The 18,836-nt window shown below is 32.0% G+C and overlaps 1 protein-coding gene across 2 annotated transcripts in view; it reads right to left on the minus strand.

The window, feature by feature from the left end:
* Window positions 1-2,603: 2,603 nt before the first annotated feature.
* Window positions 2,604-18,836, minus strand: part of RASSF9 (Ras association domain family member 9) — a 33,728-nt gene continuing 17,495 nt past the window's right edge. The window contains exon 2 of one of the 2 annotated variants that reach the window (XM_077111537.1): window positions 2,604-7,719. In XM_077111537.1, the coding sequence (XP_076967652.1) occupies window positions 6,462-7,703 (1,242 nt within the window). In that variant the 5' untranslated portion in view covers window positions 7,704-7,719 and the 3' untranslated portion in view covers window positions 2,604-6,461. The remainder of the gene's footprint in view (window positions 7,720-18,836) is intronic. The other variant, XM_077111536.1, reaches the window with a different exon arrangement.

The following is an 18,836-nucleotide window of genomic DNA, read 5'->3' on the forward strand; positions in this document are numbered from 1 at the left end:
TTTGTGCATTTTTCATATATTATCATTCATTTTGTTGTTTTATAATGTTTCAACTTGGCTAACAACATAATATTAAGCACATTGCATCTTTATCTATCTTATGGTCATGGTGACTACAAATATTACTAGCCCTACTGCATAGACTTTGCCTCAACACAAATGAACAGAAATGTTAGAATTCTTTTCATTAAAATTTTCTTTGATCTTAATATTTTTGAACAGAAAAGGTTTTCTTCAGTGAATAGAGATGTTAAATTGTTTGACAGTTCATAGAATTTCCTAATGTCCCAGCTTACTTTTCTGATATGCAAATAATGTAAGAAATCAAGATTATATGCAGGAGAGTAAAAAAGAGTAAACAAACTCATTCCACTCATTAAAGTTGGTCCTTTGCATTGATAAAATACGGTACTAATGTGTTGGTTTAAGATAAGCAGGCAGTAAAAAATCCCCCCTTCTAAACTTGTATTAAGACAATTATTAATTGAACATTGTAGTGGAATAAAAACAAACAAAAAACAAAAACACCAAAGCTTACTTAAGTCAGCAACACAAAAGATAAAAAAAAACCTATGAATAAATCTAATACTAAATGTGCAAAGCTATACAAAAAACTTTTACATGTTGCTGAGGGATAAAAATAAAGACTTGAACGAAAGGAAATACAAAGTGCTTTCAGAAACTAAGACTCAGTATGAAAGAACTGGTTAATTCTCTATTAATGTATCTATAAATTTAACGTGATCCCAATGTAAGATACCAACAAGATATTTTTTAACTATCAAGATGATTAAAAGTATCGTAAATTTAAACAAGAACAATAGGAAAATTCTGAAAAACCTGAGTAATGAGAGATCTATAAATAATTAGATGATACCAAATATTAAAAGGATTATATAGTCACAATGATTTAAATGGTGTGGTGCTAGAACATAAATACACAGTTAAAACAATGGAATAGTAGAGAAAGTCCAGGAATATTTCTAAAATTCATAGCATAATTTGGTTTACAAAAAAGGTGGCACTTCAAATAGTGAGACAAAATTATTCAGTAAATGATGGTGGGATAACTGGTAACCACCTAGAAAATAATCAGTTGTCTCCTTATGTCGAAAATTGTACCAAAATAAATTCCAGTGGTTCATACACTTAATAGCAAACCAAAAATTCACTAGAAGAAACTATTGGGAGAAATTTATTTTTAAAATATTTAATTATCATGCAATGGGTAGGCTGTTTTTAGTATGGCCCCCACACAAAAACATGAGTCATTAGTGGGAAAAATATGTAAATTTAACTATATAACAATTTTTTGGTAACAGGAAAAACAAATTAAAAAAGCAATTCTGTGGGTGGTAGGAGTATATGTCCAACTCAGGTTATAAAAGATTAATTTCCGTGGAAGCTAAGTGGCAATATTTACTAAAATTAAAAAATGTATTTGTCTCTACATGACCTAGCTATTCTACATTTAGAAATATAGAAACATAAATGTACAGACAGAATAGCATGGTTTGTAATAAATGGCAAATGACTGGAAACCACCTAAACACCCAACAGAAGAGGGCTGGTTACGTAAATTATAATTGAGAAATGGAGTTCCTGCTATCATCAAACATAAATAAGGAATCTCTATATGGAGAATATAGTGTCATTCCAAAATATCCACATCTGAGTGAGACATATTACGCGAGAAAAGCAAAGTGCCAAACAGTGTGTACTGTGAACAAGGCTATCAGGGAAAATATATTTATATGTAAATATATATATACCTGAATATGCGTGGATTATTTCTAGAAGAACTTCCAAATAATGCTTAACAGTCAGTGTTTCTGAGAATATTTGGGTCACAGGGGTTTGAAAGGGTACCTTTCAATATGTACTTATTTAGTTTGTACATAGTACATACCTTTCACTATGTACTTTAAATAATTTTAGTTTTATACCTTGTGTCTGTTTTACCTAAAAATAAATTCATTGGTATTATACATACATGTGAAATGTAGTGAAAAATTTAGTAGCCTCCTATAAAAATGTGTCTGACATTCCTATTTAAGAAAATCCATTTGTTTATCCTAGTTTCACATTTTGATATGTCAACTAATTATAAAACCTAAAAAATGAGATTTTCAATTCCAACATTTGGTGAAAACGCAAATTACTTCTAAATTAGCAGAAGGACATTGTTTTCTCTCACTATTGAGATATATTGACTAAGAAAGTAATGTTTTTAATATGAGTTATCAAACACTAGAGATAGCTTCTTAATAGAGTAGCATGATGGTCATTTGCAGAATGAGCGAAGTAGTTTCCTTATGGTTCATATGATTTAGTTATTAGGGACAGTCAAAAAAGGCCTATTTTTAGAAATCAAGGGTAGTGACAAACTGAATTATATTAGGGAAGACTTATCTTGTTTGGATAGTTTTATATTAGAATGGATCTTATTCTAGAAAGCAAGAAAACAGGTCATAAAACGAACCTAAGTGTGAAGTTAAGACACACATTCATGGAAAAATGGAAGAAATATCCGGAAACCTCATAAAAAGTTTTATTTGACCTTAATTGTTATATATTTATATTGTCATGAAATAACGCTTGAAGTTAAAATAAATTGTGTTAGTTAGCTCAGCAGTTATATAATTCCAACTGACATTAAATCCATTTTTAATATAGACAAGTAACACAATGAGAAAGAAAAATCATACCACAAGCAAGAGTCCAACTATTTATTTTATTTTTCTTGATCTATTTGAACTTGAAAAAACTATATATACTTTGTACCTGTCACATCAGGTTAATTAAACCAACCGGGTAAGATGAAAAGCAATAGTGTAATATTAAAAACAACAACAACAACAAAACAAGCAAACTATATCTGGATTAAAAGGTATTCCTTTGTCACTAGAAAAATACATTTTAAAATAAAATGATTATAACTCTACTTTGAAAAATTATATAATGAAGCCACAGAAATATATTTTGTCATATGTAGCTAATTTTTAAATAAATATAAAAATAGTATTTGAATGGATTAGACAGCTTCTAGACACTGCAGTTATCCATTTTTAATTAAAAAGAGGAAAAAATCAGATATTTAATTTAGAATATATTCAACTTATTTTGCATCTTTACAACTGGAAACCCAACTCTATAAAATGTTTTTGCTTATAAGTACACAATTAGAGCAAAACACTAGAATTTAATATTTGAAGGGCTTTAAAACTACAACCGTTTTTGTTGCTTTTTATCAGTAATTCTGCAAGTTAAAAATAAAATGTGTTCCATGATTGTCTACAACTCTACCAAAATTAATGCCATCATAAAAATTTTCAAAATAACTTGAAGAAAATATTTTCTACAGGGAGTTTATCATCCAAATTTTTATATCTGCTAAAATGTATATATCAATGTACAAAATACATGAGCATCATTTACCATATATGGAAATACAAAAAAAGGTTACAACACTCTAAAATTAAAAAAATCAATTTAAAAACTGAGACGGTACAGAGATTGACAGGAAGAGGTAAGATTAAAGAAGATAAGACAACCAAGAATCTTTCTATTGGAGGCTGAAGGAAAGAGAAATATGTACATTAATAAATATAAACTAAGCCAGGATAAAAATACTATTCTATAATACATCTAAAATAGTAGTGAGTATAAAGATTAGGGATTACAACCATTTGAATGGAACAATAAATGTTTCATAGAAGAGAAGCACGTGAAATAGACAGAAAAGTGGGAAGGAGCTCAGAGTAAGACAGGGAAAAGAGGCATTCCTGTTGCAAGGATAAATATGGCACAGTCTCTGAAATTCTAGGTTCTGTTGAAGGACAGAAAACTAGTTAGTTTCAGTTTGCTACTTCCAGCTGTGTATAGCAGTTTCACAGTTAATCTGTCATGTTAATCAATAATTTGTAGGCACTTTTTTTAAAGTTTCTACAGAAAAATCAGAGCACTAAAGCTTCTATCAACTCATATTTATAACTCAAATTCTCACTTAATTTAACAAAAAATAGCTCAGTTTCAGAGATGAAGGCATTATATCCTAGTATCCCTATTTGTATTACTGTGCTTATATATTACTTTAAGTTAGAAATTTACTATATTAACTGATGAATTATTTAATATTGTTTAATATCATTTAATATTTAATATTATTTCATTGCCAACGGACATGCATTTGTATAACTAAATAGCAAAAAAAAAAAATTTCTAAAACGAATTTAAAAATCACTGGTTCTGCTTTTTGCCAAGAGTTTTAAACATTATTTACTGTAAAAATATAGAATAATTAAGGGCGGTGCAACAGTGGCTCAGTGGCAGGATTCTCGCCTGCCAAGCTTAAGTTCCAGGTTCGATTCCCAGAGCCTGCCCATGCCAAAAAAAAAAGAAAATAATTAAACCTTAGAATCTTTACTCTGCTTAATTTTATAAAAACAAAGTGTAATTCAAAGTTTCTAAAATGAAATCATCTCTTTAGTCCTTATTTCTTATCAGGATTTCTTTGAATTCAGAGAAATACTGGGTTATATCAACAGATAAACAGTATTCTTTGTCCTTATTTTCTCACTAAAGATAAGAGTAACCCAAAGAGATTAGTTTTACCCTAAGACAACAGCATTATAATTGGTTTATTATTTATTAAGACCTTCAATAGACTATTCAATTCTGTTCCACATTTTTAATTAAACATATTTTAGTATTATTATACTTTATCACAATACTTTCCAGGTATGGAAATTCCTGCTTTTCTTTCCAGCCAACTTCAAATACTTCTCACTAGCCTGCAGCAATATTTTGGTATAAAAAAATGATAACATAGAAGGCCCTGCCCAAAAGTGAAAAACCAAAAAAATTCTAAGTATCTTCCCAAAGATGGGAGAAAATATCAAGGTGGTGGGAGGAGCAGAATGAAATAACAGCTAAGAAAACTGCCTTAAAAACAAGCACTGCAGTGTGCAAAAGAATGAAAGGAAATAAATGAGAAATACTGGAAATCAACCAATTTAAAAGTAAGTAAAATAATATCTCTACTTACATGTGCATTGACATAAAACAAAGGTGTCGGCTAAAGAAAAATAATCCGCAGCAGTATTCAGTTAACAGTACAATCGAATGATCATATTGTTTTCAATATGATTATGTAATGTATTCATTGACAAGAAGGACAGATGAAAGGAAGGGAGAGAAAGGAAAAGGGAGGGATAATTAGAAAGAAAAGGGAGGAAGGGAGCAAAGAAGAAAGGTGGGGAGAGAGTGAAGTAGGAAGGAAGGAAGAATAAACTTCCTAATTAAAAACCAAGCATAACAAGCAGTTTGGAGCTATAATACCTGCCAGACAAGCACCTAAATAACCCATTCAATTCATCAGAAGCTATTTTATTAGCATGCTTGCGGGTGAAGCTGGATTTTCTCTTCTTTCTTTCTGTTTTTTTTTTCCACTGTGGATGAAGACAACGTAAAGCCAATGATTATGATGTTTTGTTTCCATGTGAGTTCTCTGTATATTTTGAGATTAATTAAATACCAATATTTATGATATACAGAATTCTATTTATCTTGCTCACACCAAGGACCCCAAATTGTATCCCTTTTATTTTTTCCATAGGCCACACATAAATGCAACTTTGACCCTGTGATTTCCTTTTTAACCTGTGCTGTGCCCCACTCAATGAACCTGCACAGATCACTGCTTTGATCAGATTGGCATAGTGAGGAGAAATGCCCATCTCAACAACTTAAGACTCTGTTAGAAGAAATGCTGTTTTTATGCAACACTTGTCCTTTTCTCATCTGTTCTTCCAGACTGATCCACTGTCAATATTTGTACATGTTTCAACAGCAGCCCTTCCCACCTCCTGTTAGAGAAGACTAAATAGGCACAGGGGCTCAGTGACTGACAGACATGATATACTGCACATTCTTGATATCAGTTAAAAGAACAAAGATTTGGCTTTGTGAAGCTACAACATAACAGCTGTCATATATGTTACAGATTTAAGAATTCCAATGATTCAGTGATTGAAAAAAAAGAACACATTTTAAATTTACTATTTCACGTATAGTTTCAATATTTTGACTAAGATTAAGAATTACATCAGTTTGCATAAAACATTTCCCACAGAAACTATGGGCAATTAAAATCCCAACCAATTATTTCGGTTATACACCTAACAGGTTATTTGTGCTGCACTCGTAATAAATAGTTCATTGAGCTTGTAATAATCATGGGATTGAGAAAGCAAAGCAAAAAAAATAATAATAATAATAATAATCAAGGTCACATCGAAAATTTTACACAAAAGACTAACACATATATATTGCTAGTTTTTATTAACTACTGAGTAACATGACTTACATTGTTTCAGAAGGTAATATTTTAAAATAAAGTTTCCTATTCAATTAAACAGGCATCATCAAGATTAAAATAGGTCAGAAAGTTGCTATTCAAATTATGTTGATAAGAGCACTTCTCCTACATTTGTTTCTGAGTCCTGACTGTGGTTAGAGCTGATCCCAGTGTCTGAGTCTGTGTCATTTGTATACAAATTAAATACTCTTTGAGTAAAGGGAAGAACTTCCCCATTGCTGTTGGGAACCTCTGGTTCTTTCCCTCTGTTTTCCTTTAGCTGGCATCCATCTCTGTTGTTAATATGAAGCAAACTGAACTCTTTGGCCAGGAGCTCATATTCTTTTGCTTTCATCTGAAGCAATGAGTCACTGCATTTAATTTCTTTCTGGATGCCACTCAAGTGAGAGTGGATTTTCAAACCAGCCTTCATGCTTTTTTCCAAATCACACTTAACACTTTCCAAATTAGAACCTTCCAGTTCACCTGCAGCCGCCCCCTCTGCATCTTCACTGATCTCAATACAGACACTTTTCACCTCTTTCTCAATTTCAATGGAGAGTTTATCAATTAGCATTCTGTAATATTTTAGTTGTTCTTCCAGCTGTACAATTCCACCACTTTCACTCAGGTCCTCCAGTAGCTGGTTTTCATCATACTGCAAGTCAAATTTTTGCTCAGCATCAATGAAACTGGGCATTAAATATGCATTCTGGACGTAATTTTCTCCATCAGTTTCTAACCGATCAAGGTGGAATTTAGCTTCACACTTTTCAATTTCCAGATCCAATTCCTTCATTCTCTTGACTTGCTGATGAATAGTATGATCCTGGGAAATAATCAAATGAACTAATGTCTCCATACTATCTTGATCTTGGGAAACTGTGTCCTTCTTAATTTTAGCGAGTTTCCTGAATGTTTTTCTGACTATTCTTTTTTGTTTATCTGGTGGTAATGTCTTCATGTAATTTGCTGGACTGAGCTCCCACTGCTTTTCTGTATTTTCCACTAATTTGGCTTCTGCTGTCCGCCACAAAGGAACTGGAAGAAAAGCATCTGCTTTAACCAAGACAAATTGCATATTAGGTTGCTCATCTCCCCATGCTTTCCAAAGCTTTAAGATTCTGGTTAGTGGAGGAAGAACCCGTTCTGAGCCTCTCCACTTTTCTATGATGCAATAATCACTCGGCTTCCCCAGAAGAAATCTTTTCTCTCCAAATGTAGTCTCGTGTTCTTCAAGTAAAGCCTGGATGACATCAGCAGAGGTGGTGCGTTTAGTTAAGCCACAGACAATCTTCTCTTCCTGGCAAACCCAAACCACAATTTCCTTCTCTTCCGAATCCATCTCTTTAGTTGGAGATCTGAAAGAAACACAAGGGACATTATATTTCTGTCATCACTTGTGTAAACTCACAAAGATGTTTTAATGCTAATACCCCTTCTAGATTAATCTTTAATGAGAGCTTCATTTGAGATTTAGACTACATAAGCATCAGAAATTCTCATGGAATAAAGCAAAAACTTAATGCCCTAGAAACTTATCTTTATTTCCATTTACTTGGGAAAATGATTTATAAGAGATATAAGATTTTTAAGTAGTGATAGGCTTCTTATGAAAGTCAAGTCAAAGTCATTTGTCACCTTGTTTTTATGCAGGACCCTCAAAACATATGGCTCTATGAAACACATACCAAAGAAATTTCCACTGGCTTCTAGGATCTTTTGACACTTACAGTTTATAATGTTTATGTAAAAATAGTGATTAATTCTATGTTATCATCTTTATCTTTAATGAATGAGATATTATACTTTGGTTACGGACTTTCCTAGGATATTAAAGTGATTACTAAGGGTGAAAGAATAAATCGGTGTTATCAAGTAACATAAAAAAGTAGATCCAGTTCTTAACAAACAGTATCCAATAAAACATAAATATTCAACTCTATTTGACAAAATTTTATGTGATTACTCAAAAAGCTACACTGAGTTATCATGACTTGCTATACAAGCTTTTGCACTTAGTGACTCAGTATTGAATAATGTGTTATTTTCAAATAAATGTTATATTTTGACAGTATCTACAACTCATCTTCAGTAATTATATGCAACAAAAAAGTAGGTTATAATTTAAGATCATAAAACATTTTGATTAGTGAAGAAATAATACACAAATAAAAATAAAAAAAAGTTCTCAGAGTAACTATACTACCAACACTCTTGGTTATGACTAGACAGTAAAAATTAGTTCTAAATAAATTCTTACCTTAATATGCATTAATTATGCATATAAAATGCTTAAAATTAATATAAAAATTTTTAACACCATGGAGATTTTACTTACTTTAACTTGAATATTTTGAAAAGCAGAGAACCATGCTCTATGCATATACTGTATTTTAAAATATAATTAATTTCAATATAAATATTTTATAAACACAGAAAAAAATAACAAAACTGAATAGTCAGCATAATTGAAACTTTATGAGATCATGCCAATAGCTATTATATGAAAACTAAGGAAATCTATTTGGGTGCTATTTCTAGTGTTTAGGGTTAAATTCTAGTGAAATCTTAAAAAATAAACAGCCTTGAGGATAATAACCATCGGACTTAAAACATTTGATATGTACCAGCCACTCTTTCAAACTGCTTCATATATTTACTCACTGAATCCTCACAATTGTGTGAGGTAAACTGTATTACTATCCCCATTGTACAGATAAAGAAACTGATGCACAGGGGTTTTTAATAACTTTTCTAAGGTCACACAATTAGCTAGCAGTGAAGTGAAGATTTAAATTCAAGCATGGAAGCTGGTTCCAGAGTTTGCAGTCCTAACCACCATACTATAAAAACAAGATTTCACATTTTATAATTCAGGCATGAAGACTGATGTGTAAAATAGTCATAAAATATACTATTTTTCAGAGAATCTTAACCTTTGATAGCAATGGAAACATACAATTCCTCACACCTCTTTGGAGTGTTCTATTGGTCAAGAGGAGACTTCTCCCAATGGTTAGCCATGGAGAACAGCCATAGATACGTCTTACATTTGTGCCTTTTTGTTAGTAATCTTGTTCCTGATCTAATTGAGTAATAAGGATTTCTGGCTGGCCTGGAAGTTTCCCTTAGATGACAAAATTCTCATGTATTCAAAAGTCCTTTCTGTTGTTTCCTTAGATTAGTCCTCATGTCTTGTTCCTTTTTCTGGTTGGGAAATATCACTGCTGGGTGTGCAGCTAAGGAAAATGCTGAATTATAAACCTATTTTCATCTCGGCACCACATCTGTGCAAAGGACGAGGAAGTAGAGAGCGGGGACATTAGAAGGTCACTGCATAGCGACCACTAGTGGGACATATTTCAGGTGAGCTGAAAGCTAGAAGATACATTCAAAACAGAAAGGAACCTAATTTGAGTAGGGCTCATGGATGTATTGGGGGACTGTCATGATCACCCTTGTTATTTTACTAGACCAAAGGGTTCCTTTTATACTGACAATAACTACTCTGTGTCAGAGATTTTCTTCTATATATTTTAATGTATTATTTCTAGTCCTTACCGCAATTGAGAAAAGTACTATTATTTCCACATTACGTATGAGAAAATTAGTGCCATTATTAAACAAACTCACATGGTTTTATAGATGTTAAAGAATAAATTTCATATTCAAGTCTGACTGGTTCTGAACCTTTTTCTTTTTGTCTGCCCTAAACATCTTAGTATTTTTGGGGTCAATTATTTCTAAATATTTGGGGGAAGTTTTACAGCCATCATTCAAACCAGGTTTGGTTTTCAAAAACTTCTGCCACTTGACTGAACAAGTTTAAGAGTAATGACCATCTATTACTGAATCCAGGCAATAAATCTTCCACACCTGGTGTATGCTCCATCACGCCTGAAGTCTCTTTGTAGCAGGCTTAGGATTTCGAAAACTGTACTCATTTTATAATATGACTTTACTTGAGTTTCTTTTCATTAATTTAACAAATATTTGCTGAGTACCTCCTCTGTGGCTGACACTGTCATGGGAAATGTAGATGGTAAAAAGACATGTACAATTTATAAGGTAGCGTCCCTGACTTATTGTGGGAAACAGTGCAAGGACTGGTGAGAGAACACCTTACTTAGGGTCAATTCCAGTGCTAAATTCTGTGGTTCTCAAATGTGGGTCCTAATACTGATAATGCTCACATCCTTTTTTTTTTTTTTAGCATCATTTTATTAAAGGAAAAGAAAGAACATTCAAACACCAAAATATATGGAGGATATAAAATAAAAACCCATCAAAACTAAAACAATTTAGCAATCTTAAAGTCGGATAAAAAGTAAAAAGCCAAGTGTTGAAAGTGCTACTTCCACTACTTTGCAGTGCTAATTGCTTTTACTGGTTCCCACATCAAGCCTAATCACCTGATATAAATAACAATTTAGCACTAGCACAGGGAATTAAATAAAATATTTCCTTCTGAGTCTTTGGAAGTTTACTATCTAGTAGAAGTCCTGACATCTACAAATGCATGCACAACATAAGGTTAGACGTATGAGTTTAGATTTGACTGATGACTGGTTTGGAGTGGAATGGAATGGAATATAATGTGATAAGAAAACTGTTCTTACCTAAAGATTCAAATCTAGGTGTTGAGACATGTAACATTTGCATTACCAAATGTAATGAAGGATCCCATTTCAAAATAAAAATCCATACATATATTGCTTTCTTAAGAGTGTTTTGTTTTAATTTGCTTTGCTTTTGTGTGTATTTATTGAGGGTGGGGAATAAATAGAAAGAGATTCTTTATATTGAGTAAAAATTAAACTTCCCAGAGTATACTCCATAGCTGCATGAAAATTGAAAATGCATTTGACTTTATTCAGTTTTTAGTTTATAAAACCCCATATCTCATAATTTACTTCTATTTTCTGTTTTTATTCCAGTATTTTAGCTCTATTCATCAACAGCCTCTTTTGTTAGCCTCATTAATATTCTGTTTTCTTTTACTTTTAAGTTCACATCCTCTGTTCTTGCTCACTCAATGTCACTTAATAGCTTAAATTAAAAATTACTCTCCTATATTAGAAATGTAATTGTTGACAATTACTATTTACAACCCAATGAAGTTACTTACGTTTTAGATGTTTCTAACTTGCTAGAGAGCAGCATTCCTGATTTCAAGAATTCATGCATGTGATATTACTAAATATTATCCCCATTTACAGGCAAAGAACTGAGACAAAGAAATGATAAGCAACTTGCCTAAAGTCATTAAACTAGAAAGTACCTTCATTGCAACTCTAGCTTTAGAAGTTAATTTATAACTAGTCTCTCAAGATAAATGACAACAGACTTTATGATTACTCACTTTCAAAACTTGCTAATTTATGCAATGATTGCATTTCAATAGTTATTTTTAAACGAATTTCTTGGAACTCAGTGCATTTTTTTTTCTTTGACATGGACAGGCACTGGGAATCAAACCCAGGTCTCCGGCATGGCAGGCAGGAACTCTGCTAGAGAGTCACCATGGCCCACCCTATACTCAATGCATATTTTTCTCCACAAAATTAATGAATCATCTGTTGAAATCAATGAAACTCTTGGTTTAAATACAAATTTACCTTCCCTCAATTATATCATTCTTCTATTTGAACATCCAGTAAAAAGTCAAGTATTGAGAGTCCCAGATTTCTGATGCCGGAATTTTAAGGGAGTTGGGAAAAAGAGGCAGAGGGTCAGATTAATGTGGATGGTGATTCCAGGAGTTGTCCTCTCCAGCTTCTCTAAGACAGACTAAGCAGCAAGTTCACTTCAGCTGGGAGATTATATAGGAATACCACACCTGCTTGCAAATATAGGTTATTAAAATTTTAACTGGTCATAAAATGGGGATTTCCTAGATTATAGGAGTCAAAATTCTTAATGTCTGTGTTACACTATAGAATAACAACATTTACTCAAAAATCTTATATTTATTAGAACAAAGTAAATTCTACATTGGGATTTAACTTACACCATTTCAAATTCGGAAATTTGGCTTAATTTGATAAATGAATTCTATGTGATTTTCAAAAAGACACAAAGATTCATAAGCCAGAATTTAATTAGGTCATGGCTTCCAAGTATGGTACTGAACATTTCTAATATTTCATTATCTATGAAGAACTTTTTCAATATATAACTGTTTCACACAATCATCTTTTACGATATTGTAGTGACCGGAAATTACATTAAAAGTAATTTGAAATATTATTCAATGAAACTTATATTACTTTACATTCTAAATATATATTACACTACCTCTATAATTAGATACTATATATTTAGGAGACTTCTCATGCACATACTATACCTAGTTATATATATATCCCCTTAATACTTTGTTGATTTGATAATACTAAATTTATTCTGAGGTTCTCATAGGTAAGTGTTTTGTTGCTTACTACACTTCTGTTTATTTTAAAATGCCTTACAATCATAAAATGTTTGAAAATTGTTTGTATATGTAGAGAAGTAAAAAAAAGTAAAATAAAAATCTCAATTCTTAAATTATTTTCTCCTTCTGAAACATGAATGAGATTTATTTGTGAATATCTGTAACAAAGCATAATGGGAACAACTGGACTTGAAATTTAAAATGTATGATTTCACCTTAGCTAGCACTAGTAGACATTTTTAGATAAACCACTTTTGTCTGAGCCTCAGGGCCCTTAACTGTAATACTACAATGTCTGAGAGACTGACATCTCTCACTGGGTTGCCGAAAATATCAAATAAGAAAAAGAGCAAAAAAGCTTTGAAAACTGAAAAATACACTGCATAAATATTAATTATTAAACTTAATAAAATTACCATTGTTATTATTTTATACAAAGAAGTGCATAGTGTTTTTAGTATTCTTATTCTATAACTTTATTGAACTTGATATTGTAACTAATAATATTTTGTTACTGTCCAATCAATTCCACAATATTCTTTTGCATGTTTCAACTCGCTTATTTTATTATATGTATACTGTCAATATGACGTAATGTTTTAACTAGTAATAGGCATTTTAAAAATCATTCCTATAATCTTTGGATCACAAATCACTTTAAATTTTCCTTTGACTTATAATTGTCTTATTTGATGAAGATTGTGTTAAAGAGATGCATTTTGCCCATATATATATATATATATATATAAAACTTGATTATATATATATGTATATATACCTGATTATTACTCCGCAATTTCTTTCATTAATTGGTTTTTGTCCTTCTATAATGTCCACATTGGAAAATTAAGTACGCAAGTGAAGCTGACAAATGTGCTAGATGAAACTCATAAATAATGCTGTCAGCTTCCTATATAGCTTCTTTTCCAGGTTTACTCTAAATTAATAGCGAAAAATTAACTATAGGACTTTTGCATTCACTCTATTGTCATATGGAATTTTAAATATATTTAACCATTGATGATCACTTTTAATATCACAAAAACAATGATAAAGCATTAAGAAGAGTTGGACTGTGATTGAAAACACAACCTTCATAAATCAAAATTCCTTCACAAATTTTTATTGAATAACTACTGTACACAATACTTCAGGGGAATAAACACTTTAAATCTTCAACTATTACAAGACAAACTATTGTTTATGATTTACATTGCCAAATTGCAGATCAAATAGATATATATATATGAGCACACATATGAATCTACAGAAAAGTGACAGTGTAAAGGTAGTGAAAAACGGAAATAAAGTGAATAAAATTTGGCCATCTTTTGCAGTTGTCCAGGAGCATTGAAAGCACTGAAGTTGGGACATATGGGAACTAACCAAAGGGCAACATTTCTTTCTAGTATGTAGTAGACACTGAAGTGCAGTTAAAATTTGATATGTCAAACTTAATAGGACAAATATTTCTCATTGAATCCTACTTTATTCATAATGCTAAGAATTATTATAATGTTAAATTATTAAGAATAACTATATTATAAGATATATTTGTAAAGCCATGTGTGTGTGTGTGTGTGTGTGTGTGTGTGTGTGTGTGTGTGTGTATGAAAATGTATAGATATGTATGGAAAATATTTGAAACTCTGTAGGCATTTTTCCAGAGACCCTCCAACACAATTACTTGTTTTTTCCTAGGTTCTCCCAGAAAATATGATACTAATTGGTCAAGCTTCCTTGTATAGGAATGATTCTAGTGAAATGTTTATATTGGTTAACTCTACAGAATGAAATTCCATGCTTAGAAACCAGAATTAGAACATTCTCAGTTCCAAGCAATTGGCAGTTGCACCTATGCCTGGAGACTGTGTAGGAAGACTCAATTAGATTAAAGGATAACAAACTGTTAAACTTTGGAGCATAACTGAGCTGGCCAACTGCCCAAAGACTGTTCAACAAACTATTCTGTTTCCTCTTTTTTTTTTTTTTTTTTAAATTACCATTACTAATTCTTTAAACTGAAGATTCTTTCCTTCTGAATCAGTGATTCTCTTTCAGGGATGACTTTGACCCCCAGGAAATAGTTAGCAATATTTGAAAACTTTTTTGGTTGTCACATCAGGGTCCAAGGGTTCAATGCACAGGACAGAACCCAGAGCAACCATCAAGACTTATCCGTACCCTGCTGTTGAGAAATCTTGTCTCTAATCTTACAACAAAATATATTTTCATCACAATTTCAACTTTATCTTTTTTTTTTCTTACATTGTCTAGGGAATCTAATAGTAGAATACATGAAGGCAAAAATAAACAAGAGAGACATTACCAAGCTAAGTAGCGTAAAATAAATAATGATGGAAACTAGCATACTATTTATTGGAATGTATCTAGAATATTGTGGTTGTTGTTGTTTTCCCTCCTTGGCACCCTGTAGCCAATTTTTATGCTTCTTATTGTTAATTCTGCACAACTGGGCTTTTCTCTTTTAAACTCAAAGCAGTAATGGAGTAATGACATTTCTATGTAAATGTTATGGATACCACAGCAGAACAAATATCCCAAATAAGGTTAATTTTAGTTCCGGGAAAAACTTACATTCACAGACTATTAAATGTCACTTCTTCCTTAAGGCATAGTTTTTGGACATCTAGCCACTAGGTAGATACAGGGAGTGGGTTGTAGGGTGAGAAGATGTGGGTGAAATGACATACTAGGAAAGGTCAAGGAGAACATTTAGGGTCACAGTGGGGTTGAGACTCAGCAGAAGGGTTTATAATTGCATTTCACTCTTTTTCCTTTCTTTCAGTCTATCCTTCCTTGGGCTGTAGGGGACAAGCAAAGACAAGAATGGGGAAGGAAGGTTTCTGGACACCCAGAGTTTTGGAGAAAGGAAAAGACAACCTGTCACATTTACAAAATGAAAGGGGAATTCTCAGAGGCAGCTGTGGGAAACAAAAGAGAAAAATGTCCCTGCTATCCTTTATCCAGCTCTGGGGGTGAGCTGTAAGTTTTAAGGTGGACTTAGATAATTTAGAGACAGACTTCAAAAATACTTTAGCAGAAAACTAGACTGAATGTAATATCATCTTGTTTTGTTTGCTGAGAAGACACTGGAATCTAATACAGTTCCAGAGTCACTACGATTCACATCAATCGGCATAAAACACTACACAAAACAATAACAACAAACAACTGGTTATAGTATTTGTGTTTCTGATTGTCGAGTATGAAACAAGAGTTTATAATATTAGGCATTTTTTCAGCCTTTTCGCCAAGACAGAACCGCAACCTTTTTTTCATGCAGTTGAAAGTAAATAAATGCTTCTCAGCTAAAATTCTCATTCATAGAGAAACGGGAATTGTTACCTCAATATTTTTTAACATACAATACAATCAATTCCCTTAAAACCATTGATTAAAGCTCAATAAACCTATATACTATTCATCTAATGGGAATTCACTTTTCCGTAATATTATATAATGCAATTCAAAGTCATAACAAGTAACAGGACCACAGGACCAGATACAGTGCAGCATATATTATTTATTCACTTATATGTGTCTGATACTTTGCTAAATGTAGTGTGATGATTCTTTTAGCTTTTTCTTTTTTTTGCATGGGCAGGCACCGGGATTCGAATCTGGGTCTCCTGCATGGCAGGTGAGAACTCTGCCACTGAGTCACCATGGCACCCAATGCAGTATGGAATAATAACATAATAATATAAAGAATATAAATAATAATAATATAAAGAAAAAAATGTAGTTCCAGAACACAGATTCTGAGATTTTAAGGTCTCATAAAAGTCATATTATTCATAGAAAATATATTAGATGACTATGACAGCTTTGAGAACTCATCTTAGAAAGTCCTTTCTCAAAACCATGGTTAATCTTGTGGAAAATAGGGTCCAGCATGTTTAATTCTTATTCTAGTCTGCTAGTTGCCAGAATGCAATATACCAGGAATGGAATGGCTTTTTAAAAGGGGAATTTAATAAGTTGTTAGTTTATAGACCCAGAAAATGTCCCATTTAAAACAAGTCTATAGAAATGTCCAATCAAAGGCATCCAGAGAAAAAGACCTTTGTTCAAGAAGGCCAATGAAGTTGAGGTTTCCTCTCTCAAGTAGAAAGGCACATGGCGAACATAGTCAGAGCTTCTCTCAGCTGGAAGAGCACATGGCAACATGGCATCATCTGCTAGCTTTCTCTCCTGGCTTCCCATTTCCTGAAGCTCCTGGGAGGCATTTTCCTTCTTCATCTCCAAAGGTGGAAGGCTGGTGGACTCTCTGCTTCGTGGTGCTGCAGCATTCTCTGCTGTCTCTGAATCTTCCTTTCTCTGAAATGTTTCCTCTTTTATAGGATTCCAGTAAACTAATCAAGACCCATCCATATGGGTGGAGACACGTCCCCACCTAATCCAGTTTAACAACCACTCTTGATTGAGCCACAACTCCAGGGAGATGATCTAATTACAGTTTCAAATATACAGTAATGAATAGGGATTAGAAGAAATGGCTGCTTTTACAAAATGGGATTAGGATTAAAACATGGCTTTTCTAGAGCACATAAACATTTTCAAACCGGCACAACTCTTCAATGTATCATTGGGTGTGATTCTCATATTTAAAAAATGAAAGATAATAGCTCTTGGAGATAGAATGACTCAACAACGTAAGGTTCAGAAATGATAATTAAGAATGTGAGATATAAAACCATAATGATAAAAGAAATACAGTGCTTTGATTTCAGCATACTTTATTTTAGGTCAAACTCTGGCAATACTGTACAGAAATTCACATTGCTTTGCTTTTTTTTTAAAATTTTGAATAAACATATGCTATGCATTGTAAATTAAATCTATTTAAATATAATTCATTAAAGAAGTTTAGTGAAGATAAAGATCAAGTTTATTAAATTAAGTTCCATACTAGAAGTTTAAACTGGTATTTGAGTTTGCAAAACCAGTTCTAAAGTTTAGCATTCTGAAATCAGTTTGGATTCTGAGGGGTTAAATAAAACACCATAGCTATTTTCAAACTAAAAGCTTGTATCTCCAAATTTAATAGTACCTTTTCCCAAGAATCAAAGCTATAATCATGCAACAATAATTACTTTAGCTGGTAAATTACTATTTTAGCTTTATCATTATTGCATAAAAGAAAAAAGTATATTTTGTAGAATATGATCAAAAGACTGCAATAAAAGAAAATAATCCAAACATAAACAGATATTTAGAGGTAAATTTTGGTAAGGCTAAAACCTTAAATGAGTGATTAAAAAAAGTTCTATGCAAATCAATCAGTCCATTCTAAGTTAATTTATCTTAAAATAAACTGTCCATTTTGAATTATATGACTTTCTCCACGTCCTCCAACATTCGTTTGTTAATTATAATGTGGTTTTAGCAAATGTGATTAAGTGCTGAGGATAAAACAGAAATGGAAGATAAGATGGTCATTGTGTCTAGGAATTTATCATATAGTTAGAAAGGAGAAAAAAAAATGTTTAGCAAAAGAGACTAAAAGTTCAAGTCCATAGTAAATAGGATTGGAAATCATGAGATACACTCTGTAAAACTATGCTATAAAGTTTCAGAGAAGGACAACAAACTAATAAATGTTAAATAACATTTAATAAATAATAAAAATAAATAGAAGTTGAACTCAATGTCTGACTTTCATTTTCAATTTCTATAACACATTGTAGAAGGATTAAATAAGAAACATCAAGAGATCTAATTTGCAACAAGGAAGCTGATTTAGATCTTGCTTTAGGAAGACCATTCACTTTAAGACAACATAATTATTTGTGGGCCAGGAAGTTAGAAGAATAAAAATTTTAGATATAGTAAGGTGACTTGGGAGAAGAAAAGCATGGGATGCATGGAAGAAAACCCTCAGTATATGTGAGGCATATTTCTAAATGCGTCATACATATTAACTTACTCAATTTTCATAACAACCTTATGAAATAGTTTTATTGTCAAATCCATTTTATAGATGAGGAAACTGTGGCATTAAGAGTTTTTTTTGGG

This window comes from Tamandua tetradactyla, chromosome 7 (genome assembly GCF_023851605.1).
Source record: "Tamandua tetradactyla isolate mTamTet1 chromosome 7, mTamTet1.pri, whole genome shotgun sequence".
NCBI classification, from domain to species: domain Eukaryota; kingdom Metazoa; phylum Chordata; class Mammalia; order Pilosa; family Myrmecophagidae; genus Tamandua; species Tamandua tetradactyla.